The sequence below is a fragment of the Suillus fuscotomentosus genome, assembly GCF_016647785.1.
Source record: "Suillus fuscotomentosus strain FC203 chromosome Unknown F5891scaffold_32, whole genome shotgun sequence".
Classification (NCBI taxonomy): domain Eukaryota; kingdom Fungi; phylum Basidiomycota; class Agaricomycetes; order Boletales; family Suillaceae; genus Suillus; species Suillus fuscotomentosus.
The window spans coordinates 165778-192038 of NW_024539544.1; the positions used below are offsets into that span (position 1 = coordinate 165778).

Below are 26261 nucleotides of genomic sequence, written 5' to 3' on the forward strand. Positions count from 1 at the left end.
CAAGTACAAGCGAAGTCACCCAAAAGTCACCTGAAAGTGAGTAGCGACATAGGGGCTATTTCTAGATTCCATTCCCATCGCCGCGCTTAGATCAATCCAGGAGCTGAGTTTCATCAGCATTCAGAATCAACCTCGTAAAGAAACGAATCTGTTCCAAGAAGCCTTCTGCTCTGATGGCTAAAGATCGAGGCCACCATGTTATTGAGTAAAACAGCAGGTAATGCGGCAGCACGCTTACCTTCATTAATGGTATGGGCGCCATTATAGCCATCAGTGGTACCACGGTGGCCATATCGGAAAATGTGTCTGGTAAGGCTCCAGTAGTGCCTTGTGTCTGGAAAACGCATGTTCAGATGATCTCCGTGTTCTCGTCATCAGCGTCACCTACCCGTGTTTCCTGTGATTATTGGATAAACATGTTAGTAATCGATATGAAGTATTAACGCGCTAGTCTACCTAGGGAAAGACCAGGTGATACGACAGAAGACTCAGGGAAGTCGTCCGTACGGAGGTTGGTCTCCAGCGTGGACAAGATGGTACCCGAAAGTAGTTCATATGGCCCACTTCCGGTAGTTGGGGTGACAGGTGCGGGTTCTAATCCAGGGCCGAATGCATCTGAAACCTTCACAAGACCCCACGTAGTAGATGCCTCGAGGCCGATTTCCTTCCCAAATGCATTCAGAGACATATTGTGCTTCGCCGCAACAGGTGCGACGATACTCGCAAACCGGTCTTGAAGGTCAGAAACAGAGCTGTTTCATTGTGAGCGGATTGGTCTGAATAGTGATACACCTTCGCATACCTGTGGTCTGCGATTCTGTGGTTTGTAATGGCATAAACGGCTTCAGGGAGTGCGTTGATCTTGACGCCACCGTAGATAATGTCTGATCAACTGTTCCTTCAAGCTGCCAACGCGAGATAATCTTGTTTACTTACCGATGGCTTGAGTTGTACCCGCTGAAGCGGAGTATGCTGGGTCGAAATCATCAAGCTTTGTCTCCAGCTCATGTAATTTCTCATCGCTAGTCTGCGATTCGATGACGAGTTTGCGCATCTCAGAGGGGAACCCATCATCGTATTTTGCCCTGCACTGCAAACCCTGATAGTAAGTTCGGTCGCGTGCAAGCTTCGGGACGTGTGGGTTCGCCTCCAGCTCGGTGACAACGCTGGCGAGGATGCCAATGCCCTGCATACTATGAGACATGTCACTGTGTGTAAGTGGTGTGCTTACGGTGTGTCTAGGAGGCCTGCTTGAGTGCCCTCCAGGTGTGAGAACGTCCACACGAACGTCCAAGTACCCTTTCTCAGCAACTGCGGGAGTTGCAAAAACGGTACCGCTCAAGTCTGAGAATCCTCCTTGATGGGTTTGAGAAGTCGGCTGCAACTCAATCAAAGGGCCATCTTACCTCCTTCATCGACAATCATTGCAATGGAATCTTCTCCATAGGTATTTACGAGATACTTCCCAATTGCCGCAGCTCCCTATGATGATATTGGAATATTTTCAGTCAAGTAAAAAGCGCACTCACAGTTTGCCCGCCACGCTCCTCGTCGATGCCAAAAGCTAAGATGACGGTTCTTGTAGGTTTGAACCCTTGCTCCAGGAGAGCCTCGATGGCTGTCCTATCGTAACCATCAGCATCGCGATGACGCTTATGCTACTCTTTACTACTCACATGATGCCGATGACTCCAGGCTTGTCGTCGCAGCTGCCTCTCCCCCAAATCCACTCACCATCATAATAGCCCGAAAACGGGGGGTTGATCCAGTTAGCTTCAGTTGCAGCGAGTGTGGGGACCACATCTATATGCGCGGCCAAGAGGAGTGGTTTTAAAGATGTGTCTGTTCCTTGCCAATGATAGACGACTGCATAGGTCGCAACCTTGGTGCGTTGCAGAGTGGCGTGGCTTATTTTTCTCTTAAGAATGCTTTGGCACGACTAATATATGCCACTTACACCTTTAGGAAACGCTGTTCGATGTAGGTATGGAAGTCATCAAATACATTCCACCGCGGGTCCTCTTCTGGAGCGCCAAGATCGTCATAGCACACAGTCCTATGACCATTTCAATGAAGGAGAAGCGACCCCCGAGACAAAATACTCACGGGATCCTCACGGCGCCTCCCAGTGACTCGTACGCCTTGAGTTTGAACTCTTTGGTTCCGTACTCCTCATCGAGAGCGTCGATTAGTGTCGTGTGGCTCGAAGGTGTGATAGCAGAGACTTGTGGACACATATCATCATCAATAGCGAGTAACCTCTGGCTCTCGTGAGAGGGGAAGGCACTGGTTGTAAGATATGGCCAAAAGTGATGTGAGAGCAGTACAAGACCCAAAAAACATGCAAAATGAAGGATCTTCGACCGTAAAGCAATGCGTCGACGCTTGTAGTTTTGAGTTGCGTGCCATACAAACACTGGATCTGCGTTGGCTGTCCAATCTATGTTTTGGACAATGGAAGGTGCCTTTTCATCTGCGAAGGGCTCTCGCTCTGTGTGTGTTGTTTGACCCATGAAGATAGGAAGAGACTCGAATTTCCTGCCGTGAGACTTGCAGACGACAAGATAAGGTGCATGCACACTAGTGCACATGACGTCACACGAGTGTCACGGCGGCCCGAGTGAATTGGTAATGCACGAGCATTGGGAATCGGTTCTTGTTGCACATGAGATGATTGGTATTAGCAAGCAGGTCAGTTGGATATCACAGAGACAGTTTATTTGGTTCATTCTATGACACCGTGGATGCAAAACCTTCTGATTTGGACATGCCATTAAGCACCCGGAGGATTGAGAAGGTGAACAACGGCGAGCACGCTGGGTTCGGAAGGTATTCACTGGATCGGAAGTGTCAAATATGCCAACTTAAGTCAAAACATCGAATGTGTTCTTCATTACCTCGCAGCATAATATTAGATATTGGATGGCTTCCCGTAGGCTGACATAGGATGGAGCATAGCTCGATAACAACTCAAAAAGGAGGGAATCCATATCAAGTTCTAAACCGTGAGTGTCGTGCTGCCCCTTTGAATCAGTATGGCAAGCGGGAAGTGCATGGCTATTGGCCATGATGCAATGTTCGGCGTTGAATACTTGCTTGCTTACGAATTTCAATATATGTGCAGACGTACGTTGCATTCCAAATCCCACATTTTGGAACCTCCCGGATGTTATCTGATTTGAACATTTATGCTTTTCACAATTTTTAGGCACTCACCGGGGACTGTTGCTAGCGATATTGACCTCCGATTAATAGATACTGTCTCGACACCTCTAATCAAGAGAAGCGTATTTTCCCCAGGTTAGAAATGGTCGTCGACTGTCTCTCGTGTGACTACTTTCCGAGGTTCCTTGGTCCTGGTCGGTGTTACGTGTAGGCTCCATGTGTCCCAGATTCGATGTGAAACGAGATTAGACCTGAATATGATACATCAAATACAGGATGTAGTACGGCATACATACAGCTTATTGACACGATGAAGCGCGATGTGCGCATGCAGGTCAACAGAATAAAGGTTGGCGTGGCGTGTGAACTGATGGTTTCGCCTCATTGCAGTAGCCCATTCTTTGGGGGGCAAGGGGGATGTGCCTAGGCGCTCGAGAAGCTGTCTGCATAAGACAACCAAATTTTGAAGGCAAAGCAGTTCCATGCAAACGATTGGAAAAACAAAACAAAACCTTGTTCACTTATTGTCAGCGAAGCCGGTGGCACCTAGCGAGAAGAGGTTTCAAAATCGACTAGTCGATGAGATTCTGGAGGAATACCGTGACGAAGCAGTGGGCACTGGGAACCGACAAGAACACGGGAGACTTGCATGTGCCCTGCGGAGATAGGGACGGTGTGTCCTTCGGATCCACATGCTGATTGTGACGAAGGTTCTGTTGCATGTGCACACCCTGCGATGGACACAGCCTGTATCGACCAGAAGTTAATAGAATAACGCCCGAGACACATCGTGGAAGGGTAAAATGAGAGTGCGAGAATGCAACATGGACTCGGAGTGTTGTCACCTGACGGGTACTGCTGAACCAGTTCACGGCATCTATGGGATCTAGGCTAGAAATTATTTATCCCCGACTTGAAGTTATTGAAATATTGAAGGAGCGTGCAGAGCGCGTTTCAATTGGAGCATGTGGTTCAGATAAACACGATGACACCGTTAACCCATTTTAGCCACGTTTACAAAAATTAAAGTCAACACCACTTTTTAACGCGATCTCCTTTCAACCACACGCGCAAGCGCACAACTGCCGCCTGCACGCCCCAAAACTCAAGGCAGGCCTATCTAAGGCATATATAAACTCATACAAAGCTGAAAAAACACCCCAGATTACCCTCTTCCTTACCTCACTACCATGGCAGACAACGCAGTAACATCTACCGAGACTGGCTCCAGCCCCAGAGAACACAATGCTGCCGGAGGGCCCAAGGCTATTATTAAGAACGTGGATATGACTGAAGAGATGCAGCAAGAGAGCGTTGAGATCGCATCTGCTGCTCTCGAGAAATACAACATCGAGAAGGACATCGCTGCACAGATCAAGAAAGAGTTCGACAGACGACATGGGGCCACGTGGCACGTTGTTGTCGGAAAGAACTTTGGCAGCTACGTGACTCATGGTATGTCTTTCATGCGTTGTGTTGTTAGCCCTCGTCGGATGTGATGGTTATGCAACCTGTTTACTTTCACCGATCTCCTACAACTTTCTTGCGCTTCTGTCCTTTCTGAGAAGAAATCTAATCTGAGTCATTTCTTCCAGAAACAAAGCACTTCATCTATTTCTACGTCGGATCGCTTGCTATCCTCATCTGGAAGTCATGAAACAACTGTAGATTCACGTTGGATAGATCAAGTAAGTTTTCTTACCTTCAATCGCGTGTTCTTTCCTTTAACCAAAATGTCTATAGTACAGACAGACGCGACTCACCACTTTTCACCTTGTGTATTGTACATTCCTTTGAATCCGCATTTGCCTCGCACGTCAACCGTCTTGTAATGTCCCCGCTTTTCGTGTACAAACTGTTCATTACTTTCGTGGAAGATTACCCTTTGGAACGAACACTGGCTGATAAGTTCCTAGTCCGCAATATCTTGGAATCAAGTCGAGCCAAGATATGCACTGTCTTTAGATATGTCAGGTATTCGATGGCAATGACACTGATCATGACATGCAATCATTGCAATGCATGACCCTGTCCGTGACAGATTGACGGTTCCCATGAGAGGAGCGCTCCTGCGGATATCCGACAGCGGCGTTATGTTTGCATGTACACCGCGGAAAGAAGGAAGATGAATCAAATTTAAGTTACATAGAACTGTAAATAATACCAAGCCCACTGGTCCGTTAGAAAGCCATGAAACGCGGACAAATCGAGTACGACACGATGTGAGCCAGCTCACCCTGTCAATGGCGGAGACCTCTTATTCCTTCCAACTATCTCGACGATCACCTTTGCAAGACATTCCCCACCCTCCGCATTGAATACTCCCACTTGTATCTCCCCAAGGTCTTGCTCTGCAGGAATCCCATAAAACTCGACTACTCTCTTGTCGTCACCGCCGTGCCCCTTGAGCTCCAACTGCAAGAAGTGTGGAAGTGCTTGCCCCGACATCAGTTTTGCCTCCAACTTGCGATATGTACCATTGGTGGACCTCATGGGAATGCGGAACTTGAACTTCTCGCCGGTCCGTACGATGAATCGAGAGACGGTGTTTTCCGTCCCTACACCGACAGGACCTAGACCAGGCTGAGAAGACGCGAGCGATGAAAATGACTTGTCGGACACAGAGCGCACGTTCGATGAACCTTCTCCGAGCGTGCGAACATAGTGCATGCCCATGCGAAGCTCATCGATACTCGCGTGGTGCGCGTCTCGTCCTTCTTGGTAGACCTTTGCTGTCTGGCTGATGATTCTTCTGGTTCCTGGGGATACATCTGGTGTTACTTGATTACTAGATGGAGACCGCGGGGGAGGAACTCGGGAAGAATTTGTGAACTGTTTGAGACGAGGCTTCTCTTCGGCGGTGTGGATAGTCTGGATAGTCTCAGGACGTGATTCGTAGGAAACGATGCTTGTACTCTGTATACTTTCCCTGATAATGCTGAAAGATGCTTCTAGTCAATATCAAGCGATACGACGAAATAAGAATGTACCTTTTGTTAGCAGAGTCCTTGACAGCGGCGGGTGATGGCTCTCGTGGGCCTCGCGGCGACCTTGGTGGAGCAAAATCGGCTCGTCTTCGTGGGATGGACCTCTCATCCGTAGAGTTCGACGGAGAACTAATGAAACTAGTCATCGTACTCGTTCGCTTGACCTTCAACTCTGGGTCGTTGAAGGGATTTTCGCGTATATCTTGTGAAATTGGGGTGGCCTTGATGTCTATGTAGTCGCCTTCTAGAGGAAGCCCATCCACACCCTGACGTGCATGTCTTGACGTCAATGGCGTAGGGTACCCGATGACAGGCCTTGTTGGAGCAACCTTGCGCTTGTATTTGTCGCTCACGTTCCTTGCAGTCTCCTTGATCCGCCCAAGGAACTCGGCCTTCTTCATGACACCATTGCAATCAGCGTGAACAGTCGAAGGAGTTTGAGGAACAACACGCCGAAGGCCAAGTCCAAGATTTGCGTATGCGTTGGACGGCAGATTTTCAATGGGTTGGAACGAGTTCCCCTGCCGCTGACCGAGCTCAAGACTGCCTTTCTCCGAGGTTGCGCTGGTGTCTGCCTCCTTGGACCAACCGTAACCCTTGTTTTCTTCAGGAAGACTATTGTTTGTATTGGAAGCCATCCCGTAGTACCTCTTCTCCGCATCCGACCAAGCGAATGCGCCTTCCTCACCTAGCAAAGCCGAGTCTCGAACACTTGCGCAACGCCTAAACAGGGCCAGACCGGCGCCAAGGCTGAGCAAGCCTCCAATTACACCAAAAACGACAGACAAGATCAGTGTTGTTGTTTGGCGTCCCGCCGAGTTCGTCGTTCCTAGACCCTGGCTCTGATTTTCCTTCTGCGGAGACACCACGGATAGTGTTGCGTGGGAAGTGGAGTGCGTGACACGGGAATATGCGACGAAGGTGATCACAATCTTTGGGACTTGTGAGTTGCCCGGGATCTGTCCAGACAGTTCCCCAGAGACCGCATCGAAGCTCAAATAATTGCTGGCATCAGGAAAGAAGGTAACACTGAGGTTAACGTCGTTGTGATTTTGGGCAGTATCAGCCTTGTTAGAGAAGAATTGAGCCAGATTGAAGTGAACTTGCTGCCCTGGACCCGCATTGATAACTCCAAGGTCCGAGGCAGAGAAGTAGGATGACACAACTGCCAGAGAGATCGTAGTGTCCAAGGTCTGATTGAAGTCAGTGGTGAGCCTGGCAGGCAGGATAGGTCCTCGGTTCGAGGCGCTCGTTACAGAAAGTCCAGAGGGAGGGATCCCAAAGAGCGTCCTGCTTTCCTCATCGTATTGAAGCCAATTTTGATACGCAGACACATCGATAGACAAACCGGTGATGTTTGTAGGTTCTAGAGGCTGTCCATCCACCAGCATACCAGTAAAATCGGCGGCAGCCATGATCGTGAAGTTGAAAGGAGATTCTGCCGTAACATTGACAGTGGGAAGAGTCGATAGTGCATACAGCTCATGAGAAGCCACGACGAGGTCGAAAGAAACAGTGTCCGCGCTGTAGCCTTCCTGATCAGATGCATGGACATCTATAGATAGGGTGTAAGGCGTGGGTAGTTTAGCCTCAGATGGCGTTACTCCGTCGAACGTCACAGTATTTGTGTTGAATGTAAGCCATTCAGGAAGAGGTGTTCCATCCGCTTGCAAGGCCGCATAGTATAGATCATTTGGGGCGGAGAACGTATCATCGAGGATACCGATGCTGAAGGACCATTGAGACGGGACCCTGAGTACAGAGCCGTCCGTTTCAAGAGCCGATCCGGGAGATAAAAAGAACACCGATGAGAGCGCGGAGCTGCCTGCATAAAATTGTTTTTCTAGAGGAATTTCGAGTGTTGGAGCAGGATAGGACGTGACGCAGATAAAGAACGATGAGGTTGCCGAGGACTCAGAGTCTGAGGCGTTCACGGTGATCTGCGGCGTGCCCTCATCTGCAGCAGAAGGTATGCCGTGGAGCGTTCGAGTTGCGTTGTCAAACGAGCACCAACTCGGTAGGTTTGAAGTAGTGTACGAAAGAGCCTGGTCCAGGTCGGTTGAAAATGTGAACTGGCTGAAAGGCCAAGTGTAGTTCTCGCCGACGCGAGCAATTAGCGGCAGTTGGCCATCCAGCGGATTGTCGACAGTGACTGTCGCGCGACCCGCTAACGCGGCAGCGAGGAGGGTTAAAAGAGTGACAATCATAGTGATGGGAGTCGTAAGGCGCGACGACGACGCACGTTGGAAGACAAGTCGGCCAGCGAGCTCAGATTTCGAATTATTTAAGCGGTCAGTTGGAAGGCCAAAGATGATTGATTGAGAGAGGGAACGAACAAATACGTAAAAACAACGCGTCGCGACTAGGTCATGTGAACATTTATCGAATCCATATTACCCTTGTGAACAACTGATCTGAGTAATCTTGAAGATAGCATGTGAAGTAACTCTGTAAGTAATCTAAATCAACGAAAGCGGAGGGGACTGATATATGGAATCTGAAAGTTGTGTTTGGAGAAAGGAAGACATGTGCATGACGGAAAAGAAATATGAATGAATTATGCTCCGGTGAAGGCGCTGAGCCCCGCTGCTTGGATTCTCCCTGGATCTTCTGCATTCAATATACCAATCAATGCAATCAGCTCAGCCCCTGTCTCATCGCCAATTTGCTCGGGTCCACTAGGATCAAGGACATGAGCAAACACAGCAAGCAGTTGATCCATGAAGGGCAAGAGCGACTGGGGGTTCGTACGGAATAGATGGAAGATAGCGCGGAAGACTGGGCGGTTCTCAAGGTAGTCGTTCTTGAGCGGGAGACTGCCGATCAACACAGGAAGAACCTGATCCAGAGGGACGGCAGCGGTGTTGCGAATGATGAGACGGGCAACAGCACCAGCAGCATTGTCCTTTGCATTGACTTTCGCTGAAGGGTCAGTGGGCGAGACGTTGAACAGGAGGCGGAGGGCACTGAGGACATGCATATATTGCGGCGAAAGGTCGATTTCAGAGTGTTCAACGAGAAGACCGATGGCAAAGCATGCATTGCTCTGGACCTCCGGGTCCGGGTCGCTGAGCGCGCGGTAGAACAGATCCATCAGAGGTTCTGTCGAGGGCGTGACAGAGGCTTTCATGCCAGCAATGATCTCTGCGAGACAACCGATAGCAGACGAGCGGTCGCTCATCGACCGGTTCTTCTTCTACAAACGAAGTACAGTCAGTACCTGCACAGGTGCTAGAAAGAACTCGAACTGACGTAGTATTTCGAGATAAGAGGGAAGAAGGTATTGAATGCCTGCGCGAAGTCGTTCCCTAATGCATTCGCAAGCGAAGATACCAAGTCGCCTGCAGAGGAAATGAGCACTGAATCGTATTCGGCTTGATCTTCGGGTGCCTCCTCGGTTTCATCCTGATCAGGATCCTGTTGGCAAAGTGCCTTTTGCTCAAGGACCTGTACCGCGATGCTGCAGATGACATCGAGATCTCCACCAAATGTCAGCATCAACAAAAAAGTGCTGATGATTCGACTCACGGCCTTCAATAAATGCCGGTCCAATCTTGTTGATGGTCTCGGCAAGACCAAGACATAACGATGCCACAACGGTCCTGTAATAGTTTGGTCAGTAAGAGTACACGACTGAACATAAATTGACTGACTTGTGATCCTCAGTTTCATACATCTCAAGTAAGGGCTTCAAGCTGTGCCCAATGAGCTCTTTCACGCTCTGTTCCAGAGGGACAGTCTGGACGCTGCGTTGGCATCATGCTCAGACATAATAAGTACAACTCACCACTGTCGCACCAGGGGTCCAGTCTGGCGCGCCGCTCAGTTCGTAGAATGTCCTGACTATCTCCAACAAAGAGTCCGTTGCGGACTTGCGAATACCCTCATAATAGTGCGTGAGCAAGTTGACGAGCTCGAGAGCACAAGGCTCGACAAAAGGGAAGAAATGGTTGCGCGTTGCAGCGAAGAGCGTTCCAATCGTGTCTGCAGCAATTTCCTTTTCGACTGCAATCGCGCTATTGACTTCGAGCATCTTGTCGAGGTCAACGTCTTCGATCTCAAGTTGGGAGTTCCCATTGACATCGATGTCATCCGTGATGGAGATCGCGTTTGTAGGAGAGGACCCAGATGCGAATGCAACAGCAGCGTCGGTGTTAGAAACTAGAAAAAAATCCATCAGAAAACTATTCGTCCAAAAAGGACGGACAAGCATACATGTAGCAACATTATCCTCGCCATGTTCAGCTTGCTTGCAGCTCTGCAACAACGGAGGTACAACGCTGGGTAGGTACGGCGCAAATTCCTCACCAAATACCCTAGCCATCACGCCAAAGAATAGGAAACTGCACTCCCGAAGACGTGCGCTGCCCATCTCAATGCCCTGGAATGCTTGTTTCATCATATCCGCGAAGTATGGACGGAAGACATCAACGCCGACAGCCTCTGCGAATGTTCCAACAGCATCCATAGCAATCCCACGGAGCTCAGTCTCCTCGCCTTCACCAGTGAGGACAAGGAAATGTTGTAATCTGTTCATGGTCGGCTGGAAGTAAGGGAGGAACTTCTCTTTTGATGCGTGTGCCGCACTACCGAGTGCTCCAGTGACCACAGTCTTGACAGTGATAGGTGCAGTGTCAAGCAGGCCAGCAAGTTGCTCCATGATAAGCTGAAGGTATTGTTCAATGACATCCTGCGAGATCTCAAGCAGTGCATCAAGAGCAGTGCAAGCCGCACGCTGAGTCTCAGGATCGTGCACCAGGCTCATGATCACCTAAAAAGCGTGCATACATCTTAGCATGGGTATCAAGTTGCAACCAACACTTCCGTGCTCACAGGAACAAGAACAGCATGCTTCGCAATACACTCTTCCTCCAGCCACTCGCACAAACAGCTGACAGCGACACATGTCGCCTTCCTGACCGACTTGTCACCGTCGTGGAGACCAGCCTCAATAACAGGCCAAATGTGGCTCATCAAAGGTGTCATGAACTCGCTGCAGCCCTCCACGGCGACGCCAAGCGCAAGCATTGCACCACGGCGATTGTTCGCGTCAGGAGAAGAGAAGTACTGAGAGATGAGTGTTCGGAGGGCAGGGAAGACTTGGGTGGGGGGAAGGTTCGTGGCGAGGCCGTCGATAATACGAAGAGCAGACTAGAATAACGATTATCAGATCTAGTCATTTTCGGCTAGTAGTCAAAGTTACGTACACGGCAAGGAGCGTCGTCGTCTGAATCTGTGGGTTCAGGTTCGGTGGTAATAGGCATAAGGCCCTCCAAAATGGCTCCAGCGAGGGCCTGACTTTGGATCCTGGATTTTTTGCTAGAAAGACGACATGAATTCATTCATGTAATGGACTCGAACATGATCTTACTATTGAACAGTCCAGTTAAGGGCGTTGAGGGCCAAAATACGGATTTCAGAGTCGAGATTGCGGTTTCCACCAGCTTGAAGGAGGAACGATGCTAGCTCCGCAATGTGAGGGCCCAGGATTGGTACTTCCTGCAGGACGTCTCGCAGATAAGTCCAAGTCAAGAAAAACTGAAATCAAAACGCACGAGGATGAGAAGAGTCTCGAATACATCAAATAGTTGACGAGCACCAGCCTCATCCCCAGATTCGATGGATTGCCCGAGAATTCGGATCATACCAGGGAGAAGTGCTTGGAAGGATTTCTGGAGCATGCAGTAAGAAAATTTGATTAGAGAAAGAAAAATAATTTGCACGTACGATGTCAGCCTTATCATCAGAGTCAATATACTGGGCAATGACGCCCAAAGCCCTTGAGGCAGGGTTAGTTTACCACCTACGATTAGTCAAAGAGCTAGGCGCACCGAACAGTCGTAATACGAACTTCGATACTCTCAGGATCATTGAGGAGACCTTCAAAGAGTTTAAAAAAGCTTTGCAAATGCTCCTGGAATCCTTCCACGATGCTCTCGAGAACAGTGAACAAAATGAAGATGGCGACTTCACGATGCGCGACTTGCGTTGATGTACATGACTGGTGTAACCACGGAAGGAGTTGTGGCCATGTTCCAGCTGTGAGTTCGATGCTAGCAGCAGCAGCGATGACACGTGCAGCAGAGTGTCGGACGAGCTTGCTGCAGCATCAAAAAAAAAATGAGGAGCAAACTTTGAAAGAGAAGAAATAGACTAACTCTTGTTCAGCAAGTATCAATATGGGAAGCTGGTCTTTGATCTGCGAACGAACATCTTGAGGGAGTTGCATCCATAGATCGCCACTCTTTTGAGAAACACGCTTCCGCATCTCGACTGCAGCCAGTTGGCGAACCTAACAGATTCACGTGCACATAGCCAATAACAATGAGGAATGACCAAAAAGACACCGATATGATGTATGCTCACCGCGATTTCCGGTGAACTGGCGAGTATTTGTGCGAGTGCAGATATGCATGCCGGATTTTTGTAGTATTCTGTGTTAAGCTGAGCTGTTGCCTGATACACACAAGAAGTCAGGAAACACATTTAAAAACGCGTCTGATGGATCGATCTCACAGCTTTAAGCTGGTTGGTATCGTTTGAAGTGGACTGCAGTAATAGATTGTGCAGCCCCTGCACGAAATTCGGCTGTTGAAAACGGGCAATAGAACAAAAAGTAATCAGATCGGACTCGAAAGTAAGTATTCAGGTATTTATCTGCACGTACATCCATCTTTAAAAGTCGTGAATGAGGATGAGGAAGAGGGTGAGGGGATAGATGATTGGTCTGATCCAATGTTCCCTAATCTAAAAACTTGGCGGAGTTCAGAAAAATTTGCCACGGATCATCATGCATCATGTCTAGTCAATTATCCGAAGCTACTATAAAAAAGCTGATTGGACATATCATGCATTGCTCTTATCCGTACTATGATATCGATGACCGCAATATGATGCGCACGCCACGGGCCTTCAGTTCCCATCAACCTTTCTTATTGTTGTCATTGTCCAACGTGACTGGTCAATGAAATATCGATGACCACGGTCAAAGTTGTAGTTGTCAATCGTATCAAACCTCAAGGAGACTAGACCAGTTTTCGAAACAAAAGCACGCCTCGATCAGATATGTCTGTATGAACCGACTCCGAGGACAAACAAACCAGGCCCATCGATCTCACGAGCAGAATTTTCACTCTTCATTTCATCATCTCTGCATCGATTATCTATCTGCGGTTTGTTTCCACCACGTTGTGTGCCGTGCGTGCGGTCATGGTTTGCTGCAGATCCAGTGCTCCTCATCTTGTGTGTCACTGAACCCTACCACAGAGATGGCAGAATTTATTCAATGGATGCATGAGCATTGACCAGTCGTATTCACAAAGGTACCACGTATCAGGCGCGCATTAAACAACGAACGTCTGTGGGTCACCATCGACATCTCCAAACGCAGGCAATCGCTTCTCAAAGCAGCTACTCTACCTGTTACTGGGATTTGAAAGCACCGACGCCTCATCACTATCATCCTGCCTTCTGCATCGATGCGTTGCGCCCGAGGTGTGTCTGAGCTTTGCATACCTGCCTTTCCTGACAATGCACACTCATGATAACTAGGAAGTTACCAATCTGCTTGGTCTTCTTGAGTGGGTTAACGCGTCCACTCGACCTTGCAATATTGAATTTATATGTTGTTGTTTTTTTCGCGAGATTTAGTTTGTGCAAGACCAATTACTTCTCGGAATGCATCATTCGCAGAAAATGAGATTCAGAAACTAAGTACGAGCTGCAGATATCTAATACTCGTCATCGTACATATACGAAAATATGGAAACATCGTTAAATGATATATATCATAGATGAAAAAATGCTTCCAAACTGCAAAAGAAACAAGGCAAATCGTGTCTACAAGTTACAAAAGAAATGGGCAGTTCAACGTCTGCTGAGTACATATCGATAAAAGAAGACGCGTCCATAAGTCACAGGCAGTCCATGATCTGCGAAGTAGATACCGGTAGGAGAAATACAAAGACAAAGAAATAAATCGAGGGCCATTTACACGATGGCGAAGACAAGGGAAGAGACTTGAGATAGACGTATGTGCGAGCCGCGGACGGTGGCCTTCAACTCCAAGTCGCGTGAGACAAGAAGGAGGCGGTTATGCGGTTGCGGTTGTGTCGGGATTGGTCGTAGGGGACGTCCGACGTCGAAGACTGCAGGTATAACCGGGCGGCGCGAAGACATAGTTTGTACGCGGCCAGTGGTGGCCTTCAACCTCGCGGGCATGAAGCTCCAGGTCGTAGGGGACAGCGAGGGAGGCCGTTGCAGATCTTCGGTATTTGGTCGTAGGGGACCTCGGGAGTAGAATTGTGGGTGAAGGTGTCGGTCTTGAATAATTTCGATCGAATTTCCTGAGTCGGGCGTCTTCTGATCCAGAAGCAGTGGTGCAGGCGACAGCATAGAGGGGAGTCCAAGCTGGGCCATGGCAGCTGCCCAGCCATCGACCAGAGCGGTTTGGTCGGCGAGGAGATCGTCATGTAGTTGTTCAAGGTCATCTACTTTAAATCAACAAATGATGCGAACGTCACCGGAAATCACTCACCGATCACAGTAGCGTGTTCTAGTTGCTTGGAGTGGGTGCGTTCGATGCTGCCACGGACAGCGGCCAAGCGAGTAGATCTAGATTCGCACTGACAAATGATGGTGAGTGCGGCACTTGGCTTCACAATAAACACGTTCATACCTTGTGCCTTGCCGGGCGGAAATTTTGATGCCGTTTCGTATCCGGGGGTTTCAGTCGAGGCGTGATCGTTTGAGTGGAAGCGTCCACAAGAAGCGAAATGTCGGTGGTCGTCAGATGTCCATCCTCTAGGATATTTGGCTGGAGTTGCGTCCCAGGCCGTTGAAAGGGTCCACTCGAGTTATTGATCGTTAGTGCTTTCGTCCATGGGAGTAGGTCGCTACTGGAGCAGTCGCTGTCGTCCTATAAAAATTCAAAAATTGAGCGATAAAGATAGGCAAACTGTGCGACTTCATACCTGGGGGATAGTACTTTCACGAAGGTCCGCATCAAAGAAACCCTTCACGAAGTCGTCATCGTGGTCAACAAGGGTGGTGCCGGAATCGATTGAGAGGCGCTTGGTATTTTGAACCGGCGAAGTTGGCAGGATTGGCGTGCATATTGCGGAACATGTAGTAGATGGCGAAGTGCAGGAGTCATTTGCGATTGAATTCAGTGAAATTGTTAAGTCTGGCGGAGTGCTACGAGGTTCGGTTGCAATTGATATGGATGGCGGAATGCTGCAAGGTTCGGTTGCAATTGGATTGGATAAAATTGAGTCTGCTGCAGTAGAGAAATCGGACACTTTGTTGCAAATGAGAGGTGCGTTGAGCTCGGCTAAATTGTGCTTCGGAGGGGGTTGACCATCTTTACTGAGGAGTATCCGGGCGGTCTCGTTGGAAGCTAGAACTAGTACCGCGACAGAAATACAGAATTCGGATATGACCAGGCCAGCGGTGACGTTCTCCGCTTCTTTGATGGCCTTGGACGTCCGATCCACCACAGTGTGTTTGAAAAAGAATGCTCCGAGGCACCCAGCGACGGTGACATGGGCGGCACCATCGAAGATAGCGGAAATCATATTGTAAGGCGAGTTGAAGTTGAGAATGAGTAGTGAAGAAGGTAATGCACGTAAATCGAGGACCAGAAATGGGAGGCATATCTCGCGGGCACGCTGTATTTATACTCTGCTCACCAGTAAATCAGCACTGCCACGAAATAAACAAACTCGATCGCGACGCGCCTAGTCACGTGTATGAAAAATCAGTTTATGTCAGCACTACCACGCTGGGTCCACGCATACTACCTTCTACTATCATCGATATTGTAACATGCCAAGACGATCAACGCTGCAGCCTGCAGGTGCATGGAATAGCCTATTTGTAGAGATAGGATGATCACTTCTTGTGAGTGTCTGTGTATCGATAGCAAAAGGTAGCTGATAAACCACTGTTAGCGCCAGTGCCAGTGGCAGATCAAGGGGTGGATCCCACAGTGCATAACTCCTCTATTCAAATCATCATTCAGACGTTCAAGGATCCGAGTCGATTGGTGATCGGCTAGTCGCCACCGGTCTTGCCACTGAGTATAATCCTATCGGACAGGCGGTCTCAGACTCTCAGGTCTGTAAAGGTTCGACTATTTTGCAACCATAGATCTCATCAGGTTCTATCCACAGCCCTATCTTCGTCATTCAGTCATATCATCGATCTTATGAAACCTGAGATGCTCGAGACGTACTCCAACCTTGGATGTCCGAATCTCGGTCTTATCTACTCACGGGTATTGGTCCGAGGACTGTTTCGCCGTGAGGCAATCCCCGAACAATACCCATCAGTAGAACGCTCCACTTTCCATCTAACCAATATCTGCGAGTCATTGATTTTTCTAAGGAACAACTGTCTTCAATTCTATGGTCTGGCTAGAGGGGACTAACATTGATCACACACTTCAGTGGACAACAAATCTTATGCAGCGACTAGCACCACCAATACTGATACAGATATTGTAAGCAGTATAACTACATAGTAACAGTTTATATACCATATTATTTCAAAACACAACGAAAAAAATGTATCAATGAACCTCATCCAGTGAGGCCGCCCTGCGCGCCAGTGGCAGCAATGCGAGCTAAAGCATCAGCATTTGTGGTGCAGGTGATCGACGTTCCAGCAGAGTTGACGAGAGGAAGGGCAGCGCAAATGAGACCAGACCCACAAGATTGAGTCACATACGTGCCCCCTACGCACTGCGCAAAAGCGCTATCGACGCATGCATTTGTACCCTCTGCATAGAATGTTAGAGAATGACATGCTGCTTGAGTGAGGCCGACTCACCAGTGCAGAGAGAGGTAGCAGTTAGCGTAGCAAACTGCGCATTGAGCTTCTGAGCATCCTGACCGTTAGCGAGCTTGAAGTTTCCACTAGTGCTTGAGGGCATTGCGGATGCGACAGCGGCGATAGAAGCAGTAGGTATGGACTCGGTTGGATCCTCCTCGCAGTCAGAATCCGAAGAACCAGACGAAGGTATGGCGGAAGAAGTGGCCACTGTTGAGGTGCTATTGCTTCCACCAGTAGTCTTATTAGAGGCAGTTGTGCCACCGACACCGGGATTCTGGGTGAGATCCACCAGTTGTGTGCCATCAGCGATGGGACCGGTGGGGTTTGCGGGGCAAGAACCAGCCGGGTTGACATGTGCGCTCATACCGAAAGGGATGGTCCCGTTACCGCCAACGGCAATACCACCGACAAAGGTCGTTGGGTTATCACCCTGGAACTGACACTGGAAGAGCCCATTGAGCTCAGCATTGCGCGGGGCTGACTGGCAATAGGGCACGCTCTGTGATGTAGGCTGTGTGCACAGAATTCTGTAAGTGACGAAAAAATGGGCTGGGAAAAATACGAACAGAATTCCGAGGCTGCTGGGCAAAAATCTGAGCAAAAGTAATCATGTCTGCATTGTTACTGAGAGTCTTTGCGAGGTCAATCATGTTGTCAGCGGCATTCTGCTGCTCGCATGGACCTGGAGCAGCAAGAAGAGTGCCGAAGGACGCGACAGCAACTTGGTTGCATTGGGCACCTCCACCAGCAGCATCCTGGAACGACATTATGAGATACGACGGACCAAGCCATCTGCAGGAACTTACGCATGCTGCCTCCCACTTGGTAGTTGAGTCAGCGATGACCTGCGCAATGCGCTTATGGACTGGAGCACCGTGCACAGAGGCAGCAGTGGCAAGAGCGAATGAAACGAGAGTAGTGAATTGCATCGTAACCAAAGGCGTTAGAATTTTCGTTGGAGAAAACCGTCCAGGTTTTAACAGCAGCACAGCTGAGAATCAGTATAGAACGAAGTAAGTTAAAAAGAGTATCGCAAACGATGGAAAGGTGCAAGCACAGCTCGCTACAGCCAGGAAGACGAGAACGGAGAGAGCAACTATGAATCAGCGTTGAACGTCAAAATTCGGTTGCTAGAAGAGTAAATCATGTGCTTTATACTACCCCGGAGATCAATTTTTGTGTTGCCAAACCTGGAACGAGAACAAAGAGTTTGCCACGTGCACCCTTCATCAACTGTTTACCGTACCGGTCGCTACACAGAGGAACAAAGACCGTTATCCGCAAAACTGTGGTTATTGTTGAGGGAAGATGGACGATTGCCACATGATGGTGATGGCATCACGGAACTTGTTACTTGCCCTATCAGGCTGGTACTAGTCACGTTCCTTTCATGAACCACTGATCAGAGAACCTGTGAGAAGAAGATATCATCATATATCGTAATATATCGTAATATATAGGAAAGGTTTTCGTCACATTGTAATATAAAGTGATATAAAGCAATATATGACCATGTAAAAGCACCATAATCAGCATAATCCCCAGCAAGAACTCACCGGTTTACTGATGCGCCCGCCCGCCCAACGTAGGCAATACTTTTCACAGATTCGCATTGCAGTATCACACCCGTATGCTGCCAGATGCACCACCGATATGATTGCAGCCCCGTCATCGTAGCCACAAACAGCATCTCTACGACTTGACCCGACCTACTCCGACCGCGGCGATGATGCAGTAATGTCGTTCCAGATTGTAACTACTGACACCGGGCTCCATTTTCTAAAAGCTGACCGTAAATCCATGGCAGCAGGAATCTAGGGGTAGCTCGCAGGCTCCCGAACCATCCTTAAATTATGGATTGCCTCCTGTCATACTTGCCACGTCGCCCCGTCCCGTACGCGCAGCGCTCCACCCGTTTGTTTGCACAGTCGCCTCCGCGCTTCGACCCCCACCATGACATCACAATATTAATGATGTTTGCCCCTCATCTGAACACCCCACCAACCATCTCAGAGAGTCAGCTCGTGACTGCGTCATGCGCCACAAAGTTCGCAGGAGTGGCAGCAGAAGCAGATGTGACGTAAATTTATACTTCCAATATCATCTATCGTTCCTGACTAGTATGACAGCACACTGTCCAAGGTATTCAAGACTTGTACACTAACAAAATACTGGCCTAGTTGACTTGCATTGAAAGAACGATGGCCCACCATTGGGCGCGTTCATTGCAAATTCGCGCGGAATGATGTGGCACCCATCTATGGCATGGAGTATGACCCCTCATATCAATGTGCACGAGAAGGTCGATGAGCGCCTATATGTCATATTTTTATCAACTAGATTTCGGCCCTGCAGGAAAATTTCCCTGAATATTACAATCTTCCAAATGGTGCAATTATAGTATGACTCGCTCTTAGCGCTTGATGCTAGCAATTTTTGATTCAGAATATCATCATCCTCGGCAAGGATGGTGTTGTCGTCCACGATGATACAGATGAAGGGTGGGTACATAGCCCGAAGCGTTGGGACTTCTACACTATCAAGATATTATCTTACCAAACTCAGCGGTGATGAGCGTTGTGCAGGGGATGGCTATCGCTCTCACAATTTTTCGTGTCTCGTTCCGACTACACATAAGGAGATTTTGGTGGGAGGACGCATGGGCTGCTACGGCCGGATCGTGTGGCATAGCGTATCTGGTTGGTTCCTGGATTCATCTACTCTCTCGTGCGTATTTTATCATTCGTTGATCTCGCTGTGTTGCTCACATGAATGGACTTGATGTAGGAGGAACATCTGCATCTGTAGTTTCTTTTTGGGTGACAACGCTCATGTCCACCTGCATAAATTGGTGAGATCCTGTTCCTCCTCACTTTGGTCTAGGAAAACAAACAGACTTGAAGGTTTGCACGCATAAGCATATTGTTTGCCATCGCACGGGTTGCACGATCCACGCAGCGTCTTTATCGTTTGTCCATGGGCCTCGCGATTCTCTTCTTCCTGACGGAGGGAGTTCTAATGGCGCAAAAGGTACGGGAAATTGAATCGAACAGTGAGTGGTACCAGTTGCCTTGTCCTTCGTGCCACGTCGGCCATTCGATGGCAGCGTACCAACTCGCAAGTAGGCCTCGCACCACCTCTCACTCCATCCTATGCTCATCATATTCAATCAGGCAAGTTTGTCGCTGACACTATTCTGGTGGTCTTTTCCTTCCGATTGCTCTGGAACGTCAACCTGCCCTCTCGACAGCGGCAGATGATTCTCGCGATATTTTCATCCAGCATTATCATGACCATGTTCTCCCTATTCCATGCTGTCACCAATTTTCTAGTTGATATATGGATAGAGATGATTGCAGTCAATTTAGAGGTGGAGTCGTTCCTTCATCTCATCCATTCAAAATTTAAATGCCTGTGTCTAGGTATCATCTTCCCTGATAATTTGCAACCTGCTGGTGGTTGTGACTTATGCATACCGGGTGCTTAACCGTGAACCTGACGATCCGGAAGATGGCGACTATAGCGGTCCAATTTCACCTGTCCCCACATCGCAACAGCTCACCACTATTACCCTCGGCTTTGTCACTGAGACTTCCACTTCTTTCCACTCCCTCGATTCACCAGCAGCCTTCGTCCCGGATCGCAAGGAGGACATGCGATCTGTTTGATCCAATAAGTACCAGTGATCATGATCTACAATTACATGCGCTGGAACTCTGAGATAACTATCCCCCCTTCTTCACCATCTAATTTCGGCTAAAATTAAATGCGAAACAGCTCCCACCCCGGATCTTCATACATTGGCTGTATTCAGTTTTTCCTGCGCACTTTGTCTGGACACTCAATTCATTGAACACTATACTGGAACCCCTGTAACCTCAGGGAGGCATCGCGATCATAGGCCTTTCATGCGTTCCCACCACCAGCACATGAGTCGCTGTGTATAGTGACACACGCTTTCCCTTGTGTCTCCTGCAGTATTACTCATTCTCAAGATGAAATACTCCATTCTCCTTGCCTTGGCTTCCCCCGCGCTGGATCGTCGCTTCCTCATAAGTTCAACTTTTCGATACATTTGATAGCGGCTGGCTTGGATAAGCGAAGCTCAAGTCAGAGCGTCGCGAGGCAGACCACGTTCTTAGCTCCCGCTGCAGTCAGCGTCTCCTAAGTTAGGTTAAGAGTCTGCTGGCTAGAGAAAGGGGAACGCTAGGATGGCGGGGACACCTGCGAAAGTTTTTGTCAGGGGGCTACTCAGGTAGGATAATAATATTGAGCCTGTGATATACCTAGTGGGAATACAATGTCGCATGACTGCAACCGACCTACCAGCTGCGTCGAGTGACCCTGAACTCCACTTGTGGTCGTTTCCGAACCGAACCGGGAATTGGTGTTTCCGATGGGGGTGTCCAGGGGACTCCTTGTGTGTTATCCCCATCATGCCATGCCGCTTCTGTTGCCAAGCTAAAGCTTGTGGCAATGCTTCCACGCTTTACAAGCTGCCCTCGACATGCAGTTACCTGCGAGTGATTAGCAGGCAGTACACGGTACAAGATAAGGCCTACTTACTGCCGTCGGGGCGTTGTCTTGTATCATCATCAATCGATAATGCAAACGAGCTACTACCCAACCCCAATTATGATCTCCGCGAACGGGCATTACCCACCTAGAAGTCCTCCGCCTAATGGATTATTGCGCAGGTTGACCCATACACCAAGATCCTCCGTGGACAGGCACTCGCAAATTGCAACCTCTGCAGAAGGTAATGCACTTGCTGAAGCTTCAAAACACACGGATTTGTGGTTTTGTGATGGTTCGGTGCGTATAATGACTGCCTGTGATCCAGCGCAGACTGAGGCCACAATTGGGCTTTGATAGATCATTTTGAGAGCAGAAGACACCTTATTTCGTGTGCACAAGTCTCAGCTTGCTCGCCACTCGGCGTTCTTCCGCGATCTCTTCTCATTGCCACAACCCAGTGCGGAATCTGCGGATAGTACAACGTCTTCTTCTCCGACCGTGGTTGTCAACAACAACCCTGCACTACAAATAGATACGACCAATGAAGTAGAAGGGTGTCCTGTTCTACGATTGCACGACACATCAGAGGACGTTGAGAATCTCCTCACGGCACTTTATGATGGCCCGTAGGTCTCGTATAGTGCGCTGCATTTTCATGTGACGAATTTTGTACAGAAACTTTGGGAAGAATGACCCTACCGATTTCCGCATGGTTTCGGGGATACTTCGACTTGCGACCAAGTACCTTGTCGATTCGTTGAGAACCAAAGCTCTTGTTCATTTAAGCAAGGCTTGGCCGACTTCACTCAAGGGATGGGATGCTAGAGAGGACGTCACTCGTGATGATGAAATGCAAAGTGGTCCTGGAATGTCCAATATATACCCTTCCCCCGCAGTAGGCTGCTTCTCTTCACATTTGATACGACATGGCTCATTCGCATTCAGGACGTTATTATTCTCGCACGAGAAGTCAATGCGTCAAGTCTCCTGCCTTCTGCATTCTATGACTTATCACGATACCACTATACCCAACTCTTCGAGCAGGACGACGAGAGTGGCCCTTCTATTGCACAACTGCCGCTATCAAATGCAGACCTGCAAAGGTTAGCTTTGGGGAAAGAGGCATCGCAACACGCGATCACAACTCTCATTCGCTCCATGGGATCGCATTCTCATCCGCTTCTTTTGGGGCATCACGCACACTCGCATCGCTCATGCAGAAGAGATTTCTCGGAACTTGTGGCACTGGCCACTCAGCACTATCTCTTTGATCGCGAGCGTGGTTGCACTGATCCTTTGTATGTTGCGGAGGAGCTTGGGCAGCCATTGTATGATTTTGGTCAGGCTTCGAGCGTTGATGACGCGCGGCTTGGGGAGTCTCGCCGCAGTGTAGAAGTATCCGAGTGCGAGGCGTGCGCGAGAGCGCTGGGGATTTGGACTACGAGGGAGAGAGAAAGGATGTGGAAGATGATACCGCTTTGGTTCCGACTGGACGTTTAATGTTCTGCATGAATTGTCTAGATTGTATTGACATGACCATCATCTCATGCCTAGTATACGACTTATTTATCTTGTTTTTCCATGAAGGGCCACCTTGGAGTGTCGAGACAAGGTTGCCTGGAGCTCAACGTCAACTGCTATTCCAGAAGTGTCCGAACGGGATGAGATCCATCCGCAAGACGAGGCTAGATATATTTGGAACTTGCCGTGTGCATGAACACATTCACATCATCATCTTCTACACGATCTCCACGAAGCTATTCCCACAAAATAAACACCGATGTACAGCCTCCAACAAATCCCTCACGATCCAACTCTGTGCAGCGACAGGCAACTGGCTCTCATCCGACGTTGCAAGCGGAAGCAGGGCCTTCCGACTGCATCCGATGCACGTGCGCACCTTTGAGGTCGAGAGTATGAACGAGGTGACCGTACAGCGAGCTAAATATGAAAGAGAACTTGAGATGGGCTTTTCCAGCTTCGTAAAAGAGGAAAGCATACCCCAGGCATGGCCATTTGGACAAGTTGCGCGGGTGATGTCATGCAGTGGGACTTCGGTGTGGCAAGCGGGACAGTGTTCATGCAGCGCGGCAATTGCAGGATCGATGGAGAATGACGCAGTGAGAGCATCTGATAAAGCTTGAGCTTCATCTGATAGATCTTGTGGCGAACCAGGCAGTAATGACTGTACTACCTCACGGAGAACAAATGGGATATCAGGCGCTGTGACAAGTGCTCAGCGAATAAGAAGAGAAAGCGGACTATCGGCGCACTAGTAATGACGGGGATGATGGCTCTCAAGTGACGAACCAGTACCCGCAGCACGCAGTGTGAGATGGCGGCAAGCAGGCGTTGTGCGACTTGGCCGCACTGTGCTTGCATCTCCGGGTCCTTGCATAGTTTCTGTGAACAAAATACTGTAAGTGTACCAGATTGGACGCTCGTAACTCGCGCACCCAACATAGGTCGGCTATGGAGAGCCTCATTCGAAGCGATAGGAGATTGGGCCAGCCGAACAAATGGGTAGTCAGGCTTTTCCGAAGCTGGGGTCGCAAGTCATCGTTCGATCCTTGCGTCCAGGATGGCAAGACTATGGCCGTTGTTTGATCTGGTGGTACTTGCGATAAAATCTCCAGCACCTGAGGGCACACCGCCGCGAAGCGCGCATTACTGCGTAGATGAAGCATCAGTGCACGCAAATGGTGAATGGGGGCACTTCCTGAGGCTTCACCATCTAAGTATCGAATGACTAGTGACAAGTTGAGTGTTCGACTCACCACAAGAGATATCAGCAAAAGCCTCTGAAGCGGTGTGCAAGACGGTCTCATCGTCGAGCTGCCAAAATGGTGCAGTGAGTAGCATACATTCATGCTGAGCTTCATTCTTGTAGCCAAAATCTGCAGGTCGAAGGGCTCTGGAAAAACAAACGGATCCGTGGGTGATTGTAAATTATATCATTGATGTCACTTACTCGTATATCCAGATGAGGGTCGACTGCGAGTCGTACGACATCATTCCACCAATCCTGTTGACATCCAAGTTAGAAATCCCCGCAGGAGTAACTTTGGCAAACAACGTCCGTGTTGTGCGAGATAGTTCCGTAGAGGTGAGGATGTCGCCTGCAAGCGGAGGACTCCAGGTAGGTTCCACGGTCATATTATGGATGACATGTAAGGAACCATCGAAAAGTGAAAGAATGAGTGCGTCGCGGTGAAGCACGTAGGATACTCCAGAGACAGGGCTAATGGCAGAGGATCCGATGGACATCTTTTGGGTTTGTAATGGGAATGCGCGAGTGCCGTTCCAAGCCGGTTCAGAACCGGGCCATGACCACAGGTACACAAGGCCGGGTTTTGTGTACACGAGGATCGGCTGGAAAATACGATCAGAGCCAGGTAAGATCGGAGAAAAAAAGGTCAAAGAGTACGTTTCTTCCTGGTGGTTGAACCCATGTTAATGCGGTCACGCCTCGTTTATCAGCCTCGCAAATTGGACCTTGGACGTCGAATACAGCACTGGTTGTGTACTCAGGCACAAAACCAACGTTCGAAGTAGACTGTAGATTTTGCGTGACTTTTACTAGTCCGACGTTGCCATTATCAGTGGAGAAGGCCAGTAGGGATTCGCCTTCGCCAAAATAAAGATCCTGTTCATATGACAGACACGAGAAAGCTTACAATGACCGACAGCGTGAGTAATCCAAGGTGCCCAGCTCAAATGCGTGATCCAGTGATCGCTCAATGGTTCTGTATGGATGTGCGAGAGGGAACCTCCTGAGTTGTTGTTTCTGTTAAACCTGCACACAATAAGATGGACGTATTTCCGAAAAAAAAGACCCGCATTTACGCACCTGAAAAACTCAATACAGCCCGCCCTGTTTCCTAGGGCAAGCACCGACGAATCAAGGATCGGAGTGGGTGTGATTCTATAGTCCGGTTGTTTTGACCAGGCAAGACCTTGACCAGGATGTCAGAGAATGTGTCATAATACATTATAGAGTCACACACTAGTCACTTGCGCTCGAAGAGTGTTACGAATGATATCCTCAGACGAAGCTGTGTCGAGTAACAGACCTGTAACATCTTGAATCTCCACAAACTTAGGACTCGGGTGAAGCAACATGAGTTACAGCTCTCACATTGGTCCATTCTCCCTTCAAGTGATTTTTAGCAGCCGTCCAAAGTGATACTTCAGCGTTTGAGTTAAGAATGGTTATTACGCATCTCGAAGATACATATCAGCTGCATATCAGACAAGCGGTGAGGGACATACCTTCCCCGCGATGTGAGATTACTAGGGGAGCATGCAACCCCACGAAGGGAAACATCGAGGGATCCGAGAGTAATAGCGCCCCAATCTTACCATCGTCGCAAGCCTCAAAACTAATACCGGGGAGCGGCAACCTCAGTCATATGCTTACCTTGACATATACTTGGCCAGATATGCGTCTGTCCACGAGCCGGCTCGATCATCGTCCTGAACCACCCGAGCGTCTGCTCCCCTTTCTCATCTCCTCGAAGTGCCTTGATATCGGGTGGTGTACTGAAGTTGATACCCGAATCTGGGGTCTGAATGCAAATATAAGGTGCCTTCTTCCACCAAGTTTGACAAAGAGTTCTTACCATGATATGCACGGTTGCCTTGGTGGTAATACACGCCTGGCCATCGTCTGACCATTGCAGGCACCTCTCAGAAGGATTTAAAATGACAGTGGTCACTGCCAGGGACGTGTAAATTGCCATCCTCAACACAAGATAA

The 26261-nt window shown here is 49.0% G+C and overlaps 9 protein-coding genes across 9 annotated transcripts; 3 read left to right on the plus strand and 6 right to left on the minus strand.

Annotated features, from left to right (window-relative positions):
• Positions 1-91: 91 nt before the first annotated feature.
• F5891DRAFT_953782 (uncharacterized protein) lies at positions 92-2237 on the minus strand (the record flags this gene model as incomplete). The annotated part of the gene is made up of 11 exons (XM_041375209.1): positions 92-177; positions 239-358; positions 445-752; positions 803-884; positions 937-1186; positions 1232-1356; positions 1407-1482; positions 1530-1623; positions 1677-1907; positions 1958-2056; positions 2107-2237. The coding sequence occupies 11 exons, from the start codon at positions 2235-2237 to the stop codon at positions 92-94; spliced, it is 1602 nt and encodes a 533-aa protein (XP_041225059.1).
• A 1917-nt stretch (positions 2238-4154) lies between these two features.
• F5891DRAFT_1038565 (outer dynein arm light chain 8) lies at positions 4155-5232 on the plus strand. The gene is made up of 3 exons (XM_041361899.1): positions 4155-4620; positions 4761-4853; positions 4909-5232. The coding sequence occupies exons 1-2, from the start codon at positions 4356-4358 to the stop codon at positions 4820-4822; spliced, it is 327 nt and encodes a 108-aa protein (XP_041225060.1). The 5' UTR covers positions 4155-4355; the 3' UTR covers positions 4823-4853; positions 4909-5232.
• Positions 5218-8475, minus strand: F5891DRAFT_1173623 (uncharacterized protein). Its single transcript, XM_041365633.1, has 2 exons — positions 6156-8475; positions 5218-6103 (listed from the first exon to the last, which is right to left on the minus strand). The coding sequence occupies exons 1-2, from the start codon at positions 8357-8359 to the stop codon at positions 5398-5400; spliced, it is 2910 nt and encodes a 969-aa protein (XP_041225061.1). The 5' UTR covers positions 8360-8475; the 3' UTR covers positions 5218-5397.
• Positions 8449-12936, minus strand: F5891DRAFT_1146831 (armadillo-type protein). Its single transcript, XM_041365035.1, has 16 exons — positions 12820-12936; positions 12669-12740; positions 12519-12608; positions 12311-12444; positions 11984-12253; positions 11880-11931; positions 11708-11824; positions 11524-11651; positions 11360-11471; positions 10986-11303; positions 10368-10923; positions 9940-10313; positions 9806-9891; positions 9681-9754; positions 9405-9631; positions 8449-9348 (listed from the first exon to the last, which is right to left on the minus strand). The coding sequence occupies exons 1-16, from the start codon at positions 12823-12825 to the stop codon at positions 8710-8712; spliced, it is 3255 nt and encodes a 1084-aa protein (XP_041225062.1). The 5' UTR covers positions 12826-12936; the 3' UTR covers positions 8449-8709.
• Positions 12937-13903: 967 nt separating this feature from the next.
• F5891DRAFT_400826 (uncharacterized protein) lies at positions 13904-15786 on the minus strand. Its single transcript, XM_041371700.1, has 4 exons — positions 15125-15786; positions 14830-15069; positions 14689-14776; positions 13904-14641 (listed from the first exon to the last, which is right to left on the minus strand). Exons 1-4 carry the CDS (start codon positions 15725-15727, stop codon positions 14142-14144), a joined length of 1431 nt encoding a protein of 476 aa, XP_041225063.1. The 5' UTR covers positions 15728-15786; the 3' UTR covers positions 13904-14141.
• A 946-nt stretch (positions 15787-16732) lies between these two features.
• On the minus strand, positions 16733-17914 carry F5891DRAFT_1128921 (uncharacterized protein; the record flags this gene model as incomplete). Its single annotated transcript, XM_041364333.1, has 4 exons — positions 16733-16932; positions 16983-17496; positions 17552-17740; positions 17792-17914. The coding sequence occupies 4 exons, from the start codon at positions 17912-17914 to the stop codon at positions 16733-16735; spliced, it is 1026 nt and encodes a 341-aa protein (XP_041225064.1).
• Positions 17915-19528: 1614 nt separating this feature from the next.
• F5891DRAFT_1233191 (uncharacterized protein) lies at positions 19529-20793 on the plus strand. Its single transcript, XM_041369600.1, has 5 exons — positions 19529-19712; positions 19773-19836; positions 19889-20106; positions 20159-20355; positions 20408-20793. The coding sequence occupies exons 1-5, from the start codon at positions 19556-19558 to the stop codon at positions 20651-20653; spliced, it is 882 nt and encodes a 293-aa protein (XP_041225065.1). The 5' UTR covers positions 19529-19555; the 3' UTR covers positions 20654-20793.
• Positions 20794-21176: 383 nt separating this feature from the next.
• Positions 21177-23003, plus strand: F5891DRAFT_1233197 (uncharacterized protein; the record flags this gene model as incomplete). The annotated part of the gene is made up of 5 exons (XM_041369601.1): positions 21177-21800; positions 21861-22129; positions 22179-22398; positions 22449-22831; positions 22892-23003. The coding sequence occupies exons 1-5, from the start codon at positions 21591-21593 to the stop codon at positions 23001-23003; spliced, it is 1194 nt and encodes a 397-aa protein (XP_041225066.1). The 5' UTR covers positions 21177-21590.
• A 238-nt stretch (positions 23004-23241) lies between these two features.
• On the minus strand, positions 23242-26239 carry F5891DRAFT_1233203 (transcription factor IIIC subunit delta N-term-domain-containing protein; the record flags this gene model as incomplete). The annotated part of the gene is made up of 14 exons (XM_041369602.1): positions 23242-23444; positions 23505-23726; positions 23777-23906; positions 23960-24237; positions 24284-24417; positions 24475-24875; positions 24931-25130; positions 25181-25299; positions 25354-25459; positions 25511-25592; positions 25642-25726; positions 25776-25860; positions 25924-26071; positions 26126-26239. Coding segments are annotated over 14 exons (2307 nt in total), but the record flags the coding sequence as incomplete, so codon positions are not given.
• Between the last annotated feature and the right edge of the window lie 22 nt (positions 26240-26261).